General features: G+C 35.5%; 3 protein-coding genes across 21 annotated transcripts in view; 1 reads left to right on the top strand and 2 right to left on the bottom strand.

Annotated features, from left to right (window-relative positions):
• Nucleotides 1–529: 529 nt before the first annotated feature.
• On the bottom strand, nucleotides 530–8,092 carry LOC106152765 (protein PERCC1-like). Its single transcript, XM_013526485.2, has 2 exons — nucleotides 7,381–8,092; nucleotides 530–2,953 (listed from the first exon to the last, which is right to left on the bottom strand). Exon 2 carries the CDS (start codon nucleotides 2,805–2,807, stop codon nucleotides 1,872–1,874), a length of 936 nt encoding a protein of 311 aa, XP_013381939.2. The 5' UTR covers nucleotides 2,808–2,953; nucleotides 7,381–8,092; the 3' UTR covers nucleotides 530–1,871.
• A 2,909-nt stretch (nucleotides 8,093–11,001) lies between these two features.
• LOC106152771 (uncharacterized) overlaps nucleotides 11,002–18,492 on the bottom strand; it is a 38,677-nt gene continuing 31,186 nt past the window's right edge. For 7 of the 19 annotated variants that reach the window (XM_087006827.1, XM_087006835.1, XM_087006839.1 and 4 more), the window contains one exon: nucleotides 11,004–13,191. The gene's annotated coding sequence lies outside the window, so the exon portion shown is untranslated. Of the gene's footprint in view, nucleotides 13,192–18,492 lie in introns of all 19 variants that reach the window. The other 12 variants (XM_087006833.1, XM_087006829.1, XM_087006834.1 and 9 more) reach the window with 3 other exon arrangements.
• On the top strand, nucleotides 14,410–18,205 carry LOC147763435 (uncharacterized). The gene is made up of 3 exons (XM_087006848.1): nucleotides 14,410–14,614; nucleotides 14,848–17,314; nucleotides 17,526–18,205. Exons 1-3 carry the CDS (start codon nucleotides 14,594–14,596, stop codon nucleotides 17,999–18,001), a joined length of 2,964 nt encoding a protein of 987 aa, XP_086862974.1. The 5' UTR covers nucleotides 14,410–14,593; the 3' UTR covers nucleotides 18,002–18,205.

The raw sequence follows: 18,492 nt of genomic DNA, 5'->3' as shown, positions 1-18,492 counted from the left end.
GAAAGGGGGGGGGGGGTGCTCAGTAAAAAGGGCATTTTCAGGCTTTTTGTTTTCATTAATTTCCTTCTTACCCCCCCCCCCAAAAAAAAAAAAAAATGAACGAAACATTTCCCATTTTAATTCAGAACCCTGCATAATCTATTGTTAGCAAGGGAGTTTTCTTTTTAGGTAGACCTGTACTTCCATCTTCCAACTTGAGCATTTTGTCGTGGAAATATAACGTTAGAGACAAGTATTCCTGTGTTTTTGTTCACTGTCCAAATATTCTAAGCGAAATCCATTTAAATCATACAATTACTTTTTAATTTAAGGTGACCGATATGTATTTACTAAGGCTTCGAAAAATTTCTAGGGAGGTAAAAGTATTTTTGTTCGCCGAAAAAAATTGAGTTGTGCGTTTTTAACCTCTTAAAAGTATTTTTTTTTATGTCGTGTTGTGTACAAACTAATTAATACCATACGTTAATCTATCGATTCCGTCACTTTTAGGAAGCAAATTCTAACCAGAAATGAACAAGAAACGCAGTGATAAGCTTTTCCGAACAAAACAGACTTTATTATGCCATAATATAACCTGTAATGGTTTCCTACAGCTTTGAACTACGTGCGGATCTTATTATAAGTTACAACAGACGTATTCACTTTTGTGACATTTTCATAAAACGTACTGACTAAAGCATAATTGTTACCCGTTTGTGCCGTGTGTCAGCATACCTACATGTATTTAACAAGAGATCAACGCCTTGAGGCTGACTTTTACCCTTTAAATATACGCAACATTGTTCATGAATTCAGTAATATGTTGTATTATACTGGGCCATATTACGATTTAATGAAATAAACTATGCTACTTACTGTCCTGAGCCAGATTTGTAAGGTGCTGCGATTTACCCTGTATATTCAACACATATCAAAGTTCATAAACGTAGCAATATCAAATTACTTAAAAGCACAAAAAGCAGCAGCATTTTGTGAGACTTCTCTCAACTACATGAAGAATATATATAACTTAAAAATCAATGCAGTCACTCTAGATTACTTTTTAAAGAGATAAATAATTCGTTTTAATTTTTCGTTTGGGAACTAGTCATTATGTATATTTATTATATATATATTCAATTTTTGGAGACTGATATTCTCGCTCTCTCTCTTTCTTGATACCCTCTTCCGTTTAAAGTTTATTCTATTGCGATATGAAACTAATTATTTGCTATATCCAAACATAAATGTACGTCCTTTCAAATTACTCAGATCACTTTTGTGGAACGATTATTCGTAATTTCTAAAGGGCAAATTATCTTCAACCAACTGTTTAAGAATACATTTATATGAATGAACCGTAAATGGGACATGTGTAGAAATAATTCAAATAGTAAAGTTCTTGACGGCATTGATGTTCTAGTACTTCTAGTACTTCGACCATCCATCTGCAGAGCTCAAAATCCAAACATTCACTTCGGAGACTTTTTCCTTCGCGTGGCCTAAGCCGAGTAAACGGCTACATGCACTTATAACATATTCACTTCGCGTGAGAATATTCTTTTTTGAGTTGATTAAATAATTTGCCTTTGAGAAAAAAAAACAATAAAAACATAGGCTATCTGAATAATAGGAAGATTATGTCAAATTTCCAGTGCCTGGATGATTTTCGAAATAAATCTTTACAAAAAGACATACAACGTTTGATAAATTCATTTCTTACGTGAGCCTTAAGTAGAATACAATTCAAGCTACCAGTAGGTAGTCAACTTTCCTCTAAGAGGCAGAATATCATATGTCCCAATTTTTAATAGAAAATAAGGTTGAATTTAGCATTAACATTAAAAAAATAATCCGTTGGTACTGCCCTCATACTTATCTTTAAGTAAATATTATCCTATAACTGGCTCTTGCTCGTCTCTTTCTGACTTTTCAGCCTCACATTCCCTATCTTCTACCCCCATCCAACTGTCAATCAGATCACCAAAATCTGGTAATTTGCTGCCCGGTAGAAGGCCGTTTGACAACCCATTTCCAGTTTTATTATCATTTTTAGGCACTGAACCCGGTTCTTTCCAAAATGATTCTGGCAACTGGCGATCATTCATTGGTACCACGTGTTCAAATTTTTTGACGTCAAATTTAATGCGTTTTAGCTTTTCATGAGAATTTAGAACATTTTTATCCGTAAGGAAATTCCGTAATCCGTACTCAAAAAGCTCGTTCAGAGGTCCCATACCAATTTTTTTATCCATTTTACCAGTGAATTCCTGCTCGGAACTTTTGGACGACTGAAGTTCAACGAAGTCATTTGATGAAGAACGTTTTGATTTTTTGGAAGGCTTGGGGTTATCTTCGGAATCGTACCCATGTGCTATTTTGAGTAAATCTGCGTAGTAAAGCTCTCTGCCGGATTTCCCGGATGTCCATTTGTCTTGGTAAATATCGCAAGCATCCTCTACGTCTTTCTTTTGTCCAAAGAATTTTTGGATATCCTTATTCACCATCTCAGCAAAATTCAAAAGCTTTTGTGCAGCGTCATTGTTCTTTTGTTCAGTTGCATTCAATGCGCGTTCCAGATCTTCATCTGAAAATGTTTCTTCTTCTTCATCTGTAAACTCTTCGTCTACTTCTTCGTCAAAGCTTTCATCGAAATCGCTACCTCTAGCAGCTGACAGATTAGCAGACGACATAGTGGTGGAAGACACGACCGCATCTTTGAGGTTAGGATGAATTGAGATATCCTGAGGGCCCGGATGCCCAAAGATGGTTCCTACTCGATGAAGAGCTGTTTGTTCTGTCATTGTCAACATGTCATTACTGTGCATACTTTTCTCAGATAAGTTGTAATATCTCCCCCTGAACTAATCCGCAATTTATCAAAAGTTGTCTCTTGATCAACGAGGACAACCCATGTCTCTTGGCTTAAGCACAAACAAAAGTCTTAAGATGTCAACTGCAAAAAAGCCTTGACCTAGAATTTAAAAAGATTAAAAAAATCTCATTACTGACAAGAAGTGGCAACATACTTTTCCGCGTTGTTATGCTATTTGCAGAACTTTAAATGGTAGGCATGTTTTTATAAATTAGTGGTTTAACATGTCATGTATCCTATATGCTAACAGTAATAGTAATAAAAAGATAGTATTAAAGAAAGTTAGACTTTAAAATAGCATGAAAATTCAACTACGTTTTTATACTACAACGCATTTTTCGTTTTGTTCAAATTTTGTCGGTATAATACTCGAACCCCAAACCGCTCATTTAATTACACTTATCATCACCCAACCACGTGTTTAGTCCTTGTTACTAGGCATGTCTACGCCGCTTGGCATCTCATTTATAAGGAAGAAAAATTGGACTCAAACCCTCAAAGTTCAGGAAATGGGTTTGGGTGGTGAATGAACGTTGGACTTTGGCATTTCAAATGTGTGTTAATAAATGGTGCGCAGTCTTTGTATTCTCGATTGTTTGACCGAGCATATAGTTTGTCGTGCTTTGGATTCAGTTAATTAGAACCAGCTACTGATTTTCGCGTGTATAACTGTGCGTGTATTGCTAAGATAGCAGATCCCATACGCTCCCTTACATCCCCACCTCTTTCGTCCCACTTCTGGTGGGAAATAAATGTCATTTATATCACTGTTTACCAACAGCTGTCAGATATAAACTTGAACAAGATTCTTCAAAACTCTGGTATTTAATTAATTGCCCAAAAAAGTTTATCAGCATCAAAAGCAAATTAATGCCGAAAAAATTAATGCCGATAGTTCTGTTAAAAAATTCCAGTGAAGACTTGGTATTGTGAGCTATTGTTTGGACATTTCATCTTTGAGATGATGAAAATCTTCAATTTCAAACCTGTAAGTTCCTAACGTCAGAATTAGTTTTTTCTATCCCTATACTCCAACTATCACAACTAGTGTTCCCATTGCAATATAAATGTTTAATAGAAAATATAATGGCAATATAATTTTATCTAATAGATACGAACGTTAAAGTTTTTCTCCTGACAAAATATTATTATGCGTTAAAATTTGGCTATTCTCTAAAAGAAATACGCTCCACCAAATACGATATTGCATATATTTGATAAATCATAATTTCTCCGCTATATAAATTCAAGGTTCCCTATTATTGCTCTCTAGAGATAATGTTTAGTGCTTGGAAACCTTGCATAATGATTTCGTATTTTTTAATCAAAATTCGAATTCAAAATATCAAATATTTCGAATATGCAAAAGACTACACTTACATGTTGACAATAGCAACCACTTCAAATTACAGGCTTAAAGAAGTTAATAAGTAAGGTGCAAGTAACTACAGGTTACAGGTTTTACAGGTTAAAGATTAATTCACAGGTTAGAGGCCAGTTTGTGTTGGTGTCGTATGTAATGGTATACTTTGGTATATACAAAACGACATTCATTTGCTAGTAGTTAAAATAGACTATTCCATTCCATCTGCTTTCTTTGATCAAGTTTAATCGCAGTCAGGCCTTACTAACAAATGAACTTTTAACAATAAATGCATTATGCCAAATTGGGATTGGTGGATTTAGAATATGCTTGGATTGGGACTGTGCCTGTGACATCAATGCAAACCCCTTTTGTTATTATCATAAATACCATATCCGCCTTTTGGTTTCATTATATCAATAAAACACACACAGTAATTTCCGATGTTATATATTTCATGCAAGTACCATCAAAATCCAAATAATGTTTTTCAATCTAATTATCTTTCTTTTACTACATAAGATTCTGTTTCTATGTAATTTCCCCTGACATTTGCTGAAGAAAGCAGCTTTGTTTAATTTGTACTACTCGACCAGGGCCAAGATTTTCGTATCCTGCCCACAGACTTAAACCTGGAGAGAATGTGGAGATCAACGTAAACAATAATCATTGTTCAAACGAAAATATACGTGTAAAAAGGCTATAAAACTAAATTACTTTAATAAAGAAAATCTGCATTTTTTCGTAGGTGTGAACGCGATTGAAAAAGGATTCATCATTACGAAAACAAGATAAATGAAAAAATGCACAAAAAATTGCAAAATACCCTTATTGAAAGTGATAAAAAATGTTTCGCAGAATTATATTCTTCATCATAACATTGTACAAAGTTTAAAAATATCTTTCAAACAATGTATGTACTTGCATGAATTATGTTGTTTATGCTTCTACAATGCATTTATACGGATTAGAAAAATTCAGGTGTTGTGCTTACACGCTGGACATAAGTTGACCTGAGCTTAAAGGTACGAAGCCTTTTTTAATTCATATAAACATAAAAGCAAAAATATATTAACACAACGTAATGTGTAATGGCATCCTTGCGCATTTCACTTTCCACTGCACATGTACATGTATTCCAGTGAGATCAGCAGAATGCATTATACATGTAAGCTTAAATACTTCGTAATGAAATGATTTTGTCGTTACTTTTCCATACATTAATATCCACAAAACTAGCAGCACATAATTTGTGGCTTATTATACAATGCAAATTAAAGGAAACTCGAAATTTCAGTGAGGAAACAGCATAACATCATCAACAAACGATTTATATTTTTTTATACAAAGCTTCTGGATCGTTTAAAATTGTTTCACTAAATATATAATTCACATTTCCTCTACATATACCTGTCTCTTTTACTTTTTTATTTTATTTATTTACTTTATTTATTCATTTATCTATTATTATTATTATTATTATTATTATTATTATTATTATTATTATTATTATATTTTACTTTGTTGCATTCACTAGATTAGGTCCATTATTTTTACATTGTATGTTTCTTAAAGATGTCATGATCTTGCGGCGTACATGCATGTCCTTATAATTTCTTTTGTGTTTGCAATTTGTAACATTATTAAACACAATTACGTGAACAGGATGACAGAAACAAAATTTCCTGACAAAATAGCAATTAATCGAACCATTATAGCTTTGACAACTATTTCCACTTGTGCCAAGTTAGGAAAATGGAAAGCTAAAAACCACTAAATAGGAACGCAATTGGAATTGTTCTTTAAAAAAATGGAACACGAATTTTTCTAATTATACTTGTTGCCTTAAGTAGTAGAAGCTCAGTCTTATTTTCAATCTATCTATTCACAAAAAATAAGTAAGCCTAATATGCACGCTAAAAAATTTGCATCGAAATAACAGATTGAAATATGACTGCATAAAAGGACTTCAAGAACTTCAAGGATTTTTGAAGAAAATATTTTTTACAATTCAGAATATAATTGCTTACATTTTTAAACGGAAGCACTTACCAAATAATTACAGAAATAATAAATGGCTTTGTATGCATAATAACATGTTTGGATATATGATTTTTTAAAACTGTATTCAACATTGTGAGCTGTGAGTGATAAATCACGTAAGCTACTTTCTGCCTATAAATAATTTTTACGCCATGTTGAAAAATCCAATGTCACCCATTTCAGTATTTAAATTTTCTTAGTTATGAAAAAAGCGATATGTTTTGAACTAAACATGATGAATTGCGCAAAATCAAATTTTCGTGAGCATGGTCGAAGGCTGCTTTTTTATGAGGGGAGTCTCTAAATGTCAAACGTGTATTTATATACGAATAAAATATATTTTGAAGGTTCCATTTGCTTTAAACAACCACGACTAATCTGAAGATTAAACATACTGTACAATTCCTTGTGTATTAGTCAGGGATAAACCACAAAGAAAAGGGGGGCTTTAAATTCATTCTTTCCAGATAGCGTGTCTATTTTTTTTCGGGGTGGCTATCTTCTTTTTTAGGTTAAATATTCCACTTATCTGTATGTTAAATATTGGTGTACATCAATGCACTGTACTGACATCGTGTAGCTCGAATGTATACCTTTTGCCGTCGTTTTCACAGATAGTAGTCGTCTTCAAAGATATTACGGTTAAATTTTACTTAACTTATTCTGCGTGTCAACGTTGTCGACGCCAATGATTTAAGCAATAAAATTTCTAGGAAAATCTTATCCCGGTCATTTATTGTCGCCATCATGGTGGTCGAATGTCATAACATCTTAATTCTGTTTATAACTTAAGGGATATAATTAAGTCGGATAGTTTCCGTGAACCTGAAGGATCTGTGATGTATCCTTAAAAATCCACTTAACCACCCCGCTAGTGGAAACGGTGAACATCTAAATCATTTTACCGCAAGCGGTTACTGCCTACAATAAGAACCGTGTCATAGACGATCGGTCCACCAAAATTATCGAAAAGAGTGAGGCTGCCATTTTGTTTTGAGTTAAATATTGTAGGTCCCTGCGACAACCGATCGTTATCCTATGCCAACAAAGTAACTGCTGCAAAAACATGTGGTTGACACCACAAATTTCAGAAGCAAAATCTTAGAAAACTATCACTTACCACGGTTGCTGTTCTGGCTAATTACTTTTCTCTGCTGCGGGTTCCAAAATGTCCCAGTTACGGTGTCGGAGCTCTGCGGATGGAATCTCGTCGTGCCAGCTACGCCTGGTGTTTGCCTAACTTCTATCAACACTCTTACGCGATCCCGTGTGTATTCTAACCTAAAAGTGTTTGTACACGCTCTCCTTAAAACAATTCTTCCATTAACTACGCATTGTAGTCTGGAGACATATGTTGTGATCCCACTTAAAACCTCGACGCTAAGTTGTAGCTTGCGTAAATCCGGCGTTAATTGTGCGAAGATCCCCCAAGATCTGAATATATAAGCCTTACGCTGGAAGTACGCGGTGTCGTGAGCTATGTACGTGTTCCATTTGTTTGATTTGCCACAAGCGTAGTGTAAACCGCTATTTCAGGTATTAAATATTCATGTCATATCACAGATATATAGGCTTCAAGAAAGACTAGTTCAACGTCTCCGTCGACAAATTCTTCAAACTGACCGAGTCCATCTACTGCATACGTCTACGTGTTTCTCTTCGCAGGAAAGCAGTAGTTCTCACTGACAGCAAAACTAGACCGTTTCTAAATATTGAAATTTAGACACCAGTAGCTTGGTCATCTCCAGGGATTTAACCTCTGACCGGCAAGCTTATCAAGGCATGCCTTGCTCGGTGTTTATCAATGGGAACCTCAGCCTCTTTCAAAACATTATTTTACTAACATGGAGCATAACATGGCGATTTATCACAGATAATTCTAATTAAAATCAATAAAGACCAATGCTTACAAGGAGAGGGAGGGGAAAGACGGACTTACGTTTCCGAGGGAGCAAAGGGATAGACTCTCAAAAATAATTTTGCAATTTTAGAATATTCTATCGGTATAGAGCTAGCACTAATAATGTAATTGGTCCACGTGTGAAAGTATTTACAATATAGAAAAAGTACCGAATAGTGAAAAATTAAATAAAACAATATTAATACAGACAAGATAAGGAGATAGAGAAAATTTACTCGTGACGGGGTTTTCCCAGCCCTGATCAGTTTAGCTGGGCCTTCAAAGTAAAGCCACTTGTAAAAAAAATCCCAAGCTTTTTTTTTTACCATGGTGTCGAGGGCACAAGGAAATGCAGTGTTTGGCAAATATAGAGGCTTCAAATATCAATTCAGTTTGCTAAATGTACGCAAAGTGTTTTCTTTTTACAGAATTCCCTATGTTGTCTGTTCAGCAGTAACTACTGGGAGAGAATCTTTGCTAACCTGTCAATGTATGAATAGGATTTTAACCTTTTTATAGATATTTTATTGCTTGGTCTTCTATTCTAAATGCATCTTGCGCAGGTAAGATGTAATTTCTCGTCTTGTTCTCCCGAAATATTTTGCTAGAACTCACCTGCCACCTGGAAGCAAGAGCTGCTTTATCTTAATCTGATTGGATAATTTCTGTTACATCATTAGCATAATGCGGTGATTACTCGACGATCGGAAAAAGCGCGAAAGTTTGCACTGGCGACTTGATGAATTGAGGCTCAACTTTTAGCTCTTAAAATGATTTTCATATTTTTAACGTGTCTCCTCTGTCAAAAGAAAGAAATATGTAGACTGGAAATGGCGGTTCTAAAAACATCTAATTCAAAATTCGACCAAGAAAGAGAATTGCGTTTCTGATAATGTGCAGAAACTAATGCAATTTATTTCATTTATTTTTAGAACGAATGCATATTTGTCGTGAAAGGGTAATTTAATCAATATGAAATTTGATTTTCAACTAGTTATGGTAGCGGTTCTATATGTTACACTTTTTCCTGAGCCAAACGACACGAATATTAAGAAAAATATTTTTCATCAAAAAGCACTTTCATACATATTTTTCAAATTTTCTTAGTCCCATATCACCAAAAATAGGATTGATCATGCATCATTTGAAAAATACTCCTTACTTGTTTGCCTCTGCTTGGGGCAGTTCTACACGCGGCGTTATCTCATGGAAAGGTGGCCACTCTTGCCAGTAAGCAGTCCGGTAAACGAAATTATCACAACTTGGGGGAGATTAAGGAGGGACAGCCAGATCGGTAGGCTGGCAACTACGTAAACATGATTTACGACTTTACTGACGGTTGGGCAAGTGACGTGATGTATGTTCAGTCACACAAGATCATAGATTTATTTACTTGTATGACTGCGGGGATACTGTGTAAAAGATGATGTGATAAAATTTGACATCTTTGATGAAAGGAATGGAAAATTTAAAAAATAGCAGCGAGAGAAAAAACGGGCTGCTCAAGGGAAAATGAACTATGTCAGATATTTACATTCATTAGGTTAAATATTCCACTTATCTGTATGTTAAATATTGGTGTACATCTCTATTTCCATTTAGTTTATATTTATATATAGTTTATATTTAGAAAGATCTGTGTTATCACAGGATAGAAATGAATACAGAATTTATGAGATTCTTACATCCCAGACTGTATGTGTCCTTGTCTTCTATAATGTCAACCTTAAAAACTTCCCCGAAGACATATGTAGATTTCTGAAGTGACACAAATTTATTCACTTTTAGATTCTTAATGTTAATAGCGATTTTTTCAGAAAGACATTTGACGTATTTTTAGTTAGTCAACTTTAGTAATTTATTCATCATTTCTTGCTCTAGGGTCGATCCAGATTCGTCGATTTGAAAATAAAAAATGGAAGGATAAAACACTATCTATTTCTAATAACTTCAAAAATGGAAAGTAGAGAATAAATCACCTCCATCACAGGGGGTTTGGACGACTTCCCCGGGCGCAGCCTAGTTTGGCTAATAAATTTGGAGATCGTAAACAAGGCTAGTGGTGCTTTTGCCTGAACCTATCTACGGTCATTTTACAATTCAAAGACACATGTTGCACTACAGGTTACCCTTTCCACGCAACTGGTTCTTTGGATCACTTATGTCTTACTAAAAACTAAGTATGGAAAATGGCAGTAGATCTTTTCTGGTGACAAGTCTGGTAGCCCGAGCCCTGCCACCAGAGACTGGATGTCACCGCCAATGTTAAATCTGATTGATTGGTCATTCATTCATTCTTATCTCCTACTTATGATTTGATTCAAGGGGCCATTGTGGCAGCGCATACTTCACCTATCATAAAGTTGTTTTTAAAATTACTGCCGGTAACTAGGTTGGGCAGAGCAAATAAGGTGGTGAACCCAAATTTGTGTATTTCAGCGAAAGCACTTTTACTTGACAATGCAATCCGATTGTATTTTTTAAAGAATTGCAAATCAAGTCGAGTTAATATTTCTGTTCATAGCGGCCCAATTCCTGCGTATCTTTAATAATGCAACCGGCAATAATAGGGGAAGTTGTAACATACTTTCTCAGTTGCCTTGATACATGTAAGTATTTTTTTTGCTACATTTATGGGCTATTCTTTTTTCCGAAATAGTTGTCTGTGGCGTTTATCTTAACTCAGTGTATTTTTCCTTTTTGTAATTGAATTATACATCACAAATGTATTTTTTGCTACTTTTCGAATGTCTGACAATACTTTTAATTTAAATCCTACCGAGCAGAATACAGTGTTTATAGAGTTATATACAATGTACACATGTATGGTGTAACGTGAACAGTTTATTGTTTTTCAATTCTTCAAAAAAATAGCAAAACATGCTACATAGCTCCTAAAAATTAAATTTATCAATAAAAGGTATCACAGCCTGGATTAAAATTGAAATGCTCTCAAAAGATTATACGCAACGAGTCTGAACTATGAGAACAGTTTCACCTCAGGGTACATTTAACAAGTAAAAATCACAGAGACAGCTGACCTTAGCTGGTAGTGGCAAATATCTTAACACGCATAAAAGTGGCTACTGTGTTTACACATACTGTACAGCTTCCCAATGAAACTGAAAATTTTCCTTTGAGACATCTAGATTCTGATATTATCGAAAGTGATAAATGTGAAAGATTTCACAAAGCTAAATCTGTACAAAATATGAAAATATGTTCAACGAGAGAAAAGGGCTTTTAGAATAATTAGGCCTGTGATAGTTAAGAAAATAATATTGTACACATTCTTTGAAAAAAGAATTAAAATGATCGCTGAAGGGCAGAATATGGGGATTCCATTGTCTTGAACTTATTCAAAGGCATGCTGTATCCCCTTTTATGTAATATAAAGAAATTGTTTCCTCTTACTCAGAACGTTTTATTCAAAGTTAAAATGCAAATTATGTGTAAACGTTCATGTGGAGCCGAGTGAAGACTGGGTTGGTCCTATTAAAATGTTTATATATAAAATACTTTTGCTTTTGGAAGTGCAAAAATTCTGGAAAAATGCAGACCCAAGAAATGTTTGTCAAGTGTACTTCTTTCTTGCTCCATAATCCCGTATACGTTCTCCATAAATTAAATAATTTAGACATTCAAACAAAACAGTCAAGGTGAAATATGAAAATATCAGCTAAAAATATAGGCATAAGGCTTTGCCCAAGGAAACTGTGCATATCGATTTGAACAATTTCTCAGTTGTTCTCAGTTGTAAGGGCACATTAACGTAGCCACTTATTTCATCACTAAGGTGATGTCAAGCGAAGAGTTAGAATCACGGATAATCTCCACACATAAAATTTGCTTGTGTTGCTTAAAATAACAAGAACAATGTTTATCAAGAAACGAAATCTTATATCTATTATTACCACTACAATGATTATCCTTAAAACAGCTTTTGCCACCGTGCTTTAAATATTAAAAAAGAGACAAAATATGGTTACAAATTTTCAGAGAAAATGGTCATATGAATACTATAAATATGGAATCTATATAAAAATAAATCTACTCACTTAATAGCTCAAAAGATCAAAATCAACTTTCTGCATAGATATGAAGTGATTTTTCCCTTTAGATATACCAAGTACATAATTGCACATTTACATACTGTATCACGTACATTCAGATAAGGGTGATTTTTCTAAAGTAAGAAATTGGCCACATATGTATTGAATATTTATATTAAGACCAAGTTTAAATTTATCGAGAGCTTGATTTGCTGAAGTAATTTTTTAATTTTGTTTTATACATTGATGCACTAGAAAATAAAAATTAGTTCAGTACCTTTCCAAGTATAAACACAATTTCGTTAAATCTGCTATTACACGAAAACACAAATGAAAAAAATAAATGATATGATGTATCAATGTGACATTATTTACAATGATAAAATTATGCTTTTACATATAAATTACATTTTGATTCAATATGCCCTTATTTTTAGCATCGGGGACGTTTGTTGTGGGTTCTGTGTTAGATTTTAAATAACGGTCGAGAAATCTCTTATAATTATGTCCGATGTCTAAAAACGCTTAGCAAAATAAAAATACGATAAACTTTAAAGCAATGAGATCGATAGATAAATTCTAACAAAAAACATCTACGTGTAATAAAATGTTACAACAATTAGATTTACATTGCACAATAAGAACTCAGTGAGATTGTTAATCACTTAATAGAAGATACTGGCATAGTGACAGCTTAAATAGAATGACTATAATGTATATGCTTGCCCCAATGTTTCCCGTTTCTGCAAAACTCAGACGTGAAATACAAAAATAATTTTCTTTTGTCCCGACTTCACGATCTCTTTTTACGTAATCAAAGGTTACGACATGAAGATCGGTCGGAGTCTTGGTTAAAGTCCTGCATATTTGGAGTTTGTCGTTGTGTCCGTGGTACGAATGGGGTCGTCCTTGGTACCATTCATCGTCTGGACTATTTGTGCGTTGTAACAGATAATTGCACAGTGTTACTGGAATGATTCTGAAATGAAGAAAAAAGTTCTTGTCAAAGCCTCGCTGAGAGTCGAACTCAGGTTCTGTTTATTACACAGGCGTTTTAACCAACTAGTAGGCCACCTGCGATATCAATATTGTCTTGGTAATAAATTTATATCCACGGCTAAATGCATTCACTGAAAATGTGGAAAGGATGTAAACTATAACAAGCAAGTACAGACGTGATAATTTATTAACTGTTTGTAAGTGTTAATTTTTAAAAGAAATTTTCACGGGAATTAATATTTTCAAATATTTCTTTTTTGATAAAATTTTGAAGCAGCTTGAATGAAGACTGATAATCATTGATAGAAGAAGACTATGAAATGTTGTTCAACTATGCTATTTTTATGATTTATTTTACGTTTATGAAAATGAACATTTTTGTGAATGTTAGACTTGAGTAAAATGTATGTGAATAAACTACACCGGAGTTAACGTTGTTATACGTCTGAGGTTATGTAAACTAATTCCAGATCCGTGTATTATCAAGTTGAAGATTGATTGGGATACATTAAATAAATCCATCTTATCAATACATCAATTACTGAACAATACAGAAATATCCATGTCTGAAGCAACTCCACGATTACAGTCTCAACAATTAAAATGTTAACGATCATTTTAAGCAATAAAGGTTATAGTATCACATGGAATGATTTCATTGCTCTTCATTATGTCAGTAAAAAAAAAAAAAAAAAAAAAAAAAAAAAAAAAAAAAAAAAAAACCCGGGCTTCAGAGGGGAAGTCTATGCGTTTTTTTTTATTCTATACTCAGCCTTGCCGTAGAGTTAAGAACTTGGTGAAAAACTCTGATACCGTTTTTTCTTTCAGTCAGCAAAAAGGAATAAACTACTAAAAGAAGACTTTGTTGAATTGATAGAAGAAGAATAAAAATAAATAAATAAATAAAACGCAAGCAAAAAATTAATAGTGCTAATAAATAAATATAAATGACAAAAAGACAAGCACAGACAAGTAAATTATGAAATTAAATGCAAAATAAGCATAGAGTATCGCTGAAGATAGAAAAAATAATAAAAATAAGAAAGAAGACATATTAGGGTGCAAAAAAGACTGTTTATAAAAAGAACATATTAATTCTACTAACTCATTACCTCGACACCAGTGAAAACATGAAGATAATAGCACTAGAGTTGGTTCAACAATGCTCTATATTTAGGTATCATATGATGTACAAGTTCCAAAGGCATGGTGTATTATCAACGTTGATTACAATGGTCAGCCCTAGCAGTGAATACATTCCGTCGCACAAAATGTACTAAATATTTAGTGCACTGACCTTATTAACAGATATTATTTATATATGGACCTTTCTGTCGGTTAATGATATTGCATGTAACCAAAGAGTGATTAGAGGGAGGAATATGGCGTTAACTAAATTTTGGGTACGTGTTTTTAGTCTATAGTATATTTGTTACCTTTTTTAATATTTCTTATTAAATTAAATCTTATAATCTTAACATATTATCAAAGTTACATAATTCCACTATATTTTACAAAATGGTTAATATGGTTTAATGATCCAAAATTTTAAAAGTTATTACATTTCAATATTGCTATAAAAGTGATTAATATCATTCATGCTTTTATAGTGGTTAGTCTCATTCGTTCATTTCAGGTCGCCATTGCCTGCCACGCAGTGTTAATAGCCCTAAGCATAGCATCAAGCAATAGCGTTAATGGCAAATACGAAATATTGTCATGCAGCCTTCAAAACAATGACATGGTCATCTCCGGTGGGCATCTAACAGTGAAATTAAGCAAAGAAACATGGCAGCTTACTATTGAGTTCTCTACACAAGGTGTCACCAGGACCGTGCTCCTAAGTGTGCCTGACCAGTGGGGTACACTGGGGGTGTCAAAGTGGTTAGGAATGGAACCCCATATTTATAATGGGTATTCGTGGCGCTTCATGCACCAGATAGATCGAATGGTAGTGAACAGTCTTATATCTTGGAATCTATCCCAGGACAAGACTCAAGCGTTTTTAAGACTAGGGACAAATTCATCTGAGGGGCACACCATTGGATTTGTCGTAGGTAATGTGACAGAGAATCAGGTGATGTTAAAGGCGGAGCTGTTCGATAAGAGTGGTTCTGGAGTTGTGCCAGAACCTGACAATCCCTTATGCCTAAATAGCATGAAAGCCGTGGGCGATGTCGTCTACGGATTGCTGATCCAGAATTTAACCGCGAAAGAAATTTGCGAGAAAGTACATTTTTGCACACATGGTAATCCCACTGCTACTATTTGCAACATTTGCATGGAAGTTCTCGATAAAGCTGGCAAACTGATCATCGATTTTATTCCATATCCGAAGCAAAACATAGAAGAAACATTTATGTCAATATGCACGTTGTCTGGCCAACTGCGCACGAGCATTGGGTTTTTAGCAAAGGAAAACGAGGGGTATTACGGGTTCGGTGTCCGATACAACGCTGTAAACCAAAGAGGACAATATGTGTACTCATGGGCTGAAGGCGGGGGCTGGGGGTTTACAATCTTTCCAAAAAATCGTTTACCTGATATGAATCCGACACAGACCTATTCACCATCCCCTTACTTTGTATCCTCCTCAGGATATGGCATATACATGAATACCTCTCTTCGCTCAAACTGGGACATGTGCAAAACACATAAAGAGGGGTATTTAGTAGAAGTTGAAGACACTTTGCTGGATCTCGTCGTTTACATTGGTGATGCAGCGTCCGTTGTTCGTGCTTACACTCATTCCACGGGTCGGTCTCTCATACCCCCTCCCTATGAATTCGGCGTCTGGATCACAGCTGCCGATGCTCTCCGTATAAATGGCACAAATAGATCAATCGATGCTGCGAATATCTTACTGAAAAGGGACATTCCGCATAGCATCGAATACGACGAAGTACAATTCTTGCCCCTTGGACAGCAAAGAGGACAAGAAAGTGCAATTCTGTCAAGAAACAAAGCTTTGAAAAAACTCGGTGTCAATCCTCTTGCCTACTACAACACAAGAGTAGTCACGAACTACAATCCTGTATTCGAAGATGCCGAAAAGAAGGGATACTTTGTGAAGTTCAACGGAAAGACAGATATAATTGCCTTCCGGACAGTGAGTTCTATCGTCCTAAAGGCTGCCGTGTTGGATTTTACGGCTCCTGGAGCCGTAGCATGGTACGGAAACCAACTAAAGGAATCGATTGACATGGGTTACTCCGGCTTCATGACAGACTATGGGGAAAATATTGACCCTGAATGTAGCTTTAATAACGGCCTGATGGGTAGGCAAATTCATAACAATTACCCAATACTGTACGAAAGCGCAGTGAAGACATTCTTCGATTCTATCGACACCGATCCCAAGGATGACTACGCTCCGCCGTATATCTTCTTTTGCCGATCCGGATACACAGGATCGGGTGCAGTTAGCTGGGCCCACTGGACTGGGGACCCTATGTCCGATTGGTCCCAGGACTCTGGTCTTCCCGCTCAAGTGCATGCCATGCTGAGCGGAAGCCTCTCGGGATTTCCATTCATAGGATCCGACATCGGAGGGTATGCGTGGATTGTCCCACCTAGTTTGGAGTTGTGGATACGCTGGTCACAGGTTGGTACTTTTTCCGGGATAATGAGAGCACAGGATGGCGGGGGCTCTCTGGCTGGGCAACCGAAGTCACAGATCTTTGACTGGCCCGAAGGAGAATTTGCATGGAGGAAACAGTGTAAACTTCGAATGGCGCTTTTCCCATACATCTACACCCAAGCACATATATCAAGGCGGGTTGGGATACCAATAATGAGACATCATATAATTAGTTTTCCAAATGACCAAACAGCAGTAAAACAAGACCAACAGTTCATGTTTGGACCAGCCTTCTTGGTGGCACCGGTTCTAAAAAAAGGGGATACTTCCCAAGACGTGTATCTGCCACAGGACACTAGCATGGCCCCGGCGCAAACTGAATGGATCGACTTCAATCACGCTGCCGAGTACGATAAAGCCACAGACGGACGCTTCCGTATAGGAGCTGGGCCTTTATTGCAAGGTAGCCAGACCAAACATGTGAACGCACCTTTAGAGGTGACTCCACTATTTGTCAGAGCAGGTATGACACATTGTCTTCCTTCGTAAAAGGCGTGAAAATTTTATCTATTATATATCAAGTGTTATGTCATTAAAGACCGTTCATCTTTTAATGTACGCAACATTTTCTGTAGGACTCAAGAATATTTAAGGATATCAAACAGTCTTAAAATACAAATTGAAAATAAGTTTTATGCCATCGTTTAATGTATTGTCTTTGTTTCTGCCTGAAGGTTCTGCAGTCCCAACCCTCGACCCAAGCGTATGGACACTAGGAAAATCAGCAGACCCTCGAGCAACGTCTTACAGCGACAGGTCCGACCTTTTCCACTGGTGGGTGTGGCCCAACGCAACCTTTGGTGCGACTGGGGAGGCGTGGGACGGCACCACAGTTTCCATGTATCCAACATCTAACCCCCAGAACAAGACTTTAACCGCCACCGTTCATATCGAGGATCCTGTAAACCGTCTGATGATATTTCAGATCGCCAATTCACTGGCTAATAACGCCGTGGTGAATGGGTACACGCAAGTTAAAAACTGGACTGCCTTGGTGTCTGTTGATATAAAATCAGAACCCGCGTGTGCTTATACCTATGACACAGTGAAAAGCGTGCTATGGGTACGCAGCTCTCCGTCTTGCCACGGGTACGGTGCAAATGCACCGAGTGGACGTACTTTCAGTATGAAATACACTTTAGTAAACTAAAAATCTTGTAATGCTCGTGGGTGATGGCAGATTTAAAGACATTTGATAATTCCCAGAATGTTCTATAATGATTAAAGAGATAATGTTTTTGATGTTAAATTATAGATTGTAGAGAGGAAATGTTTTTTGACAGCAAAGAAGTGTGTATGTACCCAATATCTCTATATAATGTTTGAGAATATACGTGAAAATAAATATCAGTAATTTAAATATGTTTTGCTTTTTTGTCGCAGTGGTAGACTATACTTCACATTTAAAGATCTAAATTAGAATAAATATGCATACAGGTCACTAATAGAATACAATTTCCTTAATCAACTGAAATTAACACTAGCAGAAGTATTAAGCCCTTTAACAACCAAAGAATATAACCTAGTCCTATATGCATAATGCTCTATTTCTAATTCTGCTAAAACACGAAATTCGAATTTAAATATAGACTTCAAAGAACTTTCAATTTTTTAGAGTTTTCCGTTTTGAAATCAACACAA

Source organism: Lingula anatina, chromosome 2, assembly GCF_051362555.1.
Source record: "Lingula anatina isolate TDL-2025a chromosome 2, LinAna3.0, whole genome shotgun sequence".
NCBI classification, from domain to species: Eukaryota; Metazoa; Brachiopoda; class Lingulata; order Lingulida; family Lingulidae; genus Lingula; species Lingula anatina.
The sequence above is the reverse complement of the archived record's forward strand: the minus strand, read 5'-3'. Positions and strand labels throughout refer to the sequence as shown.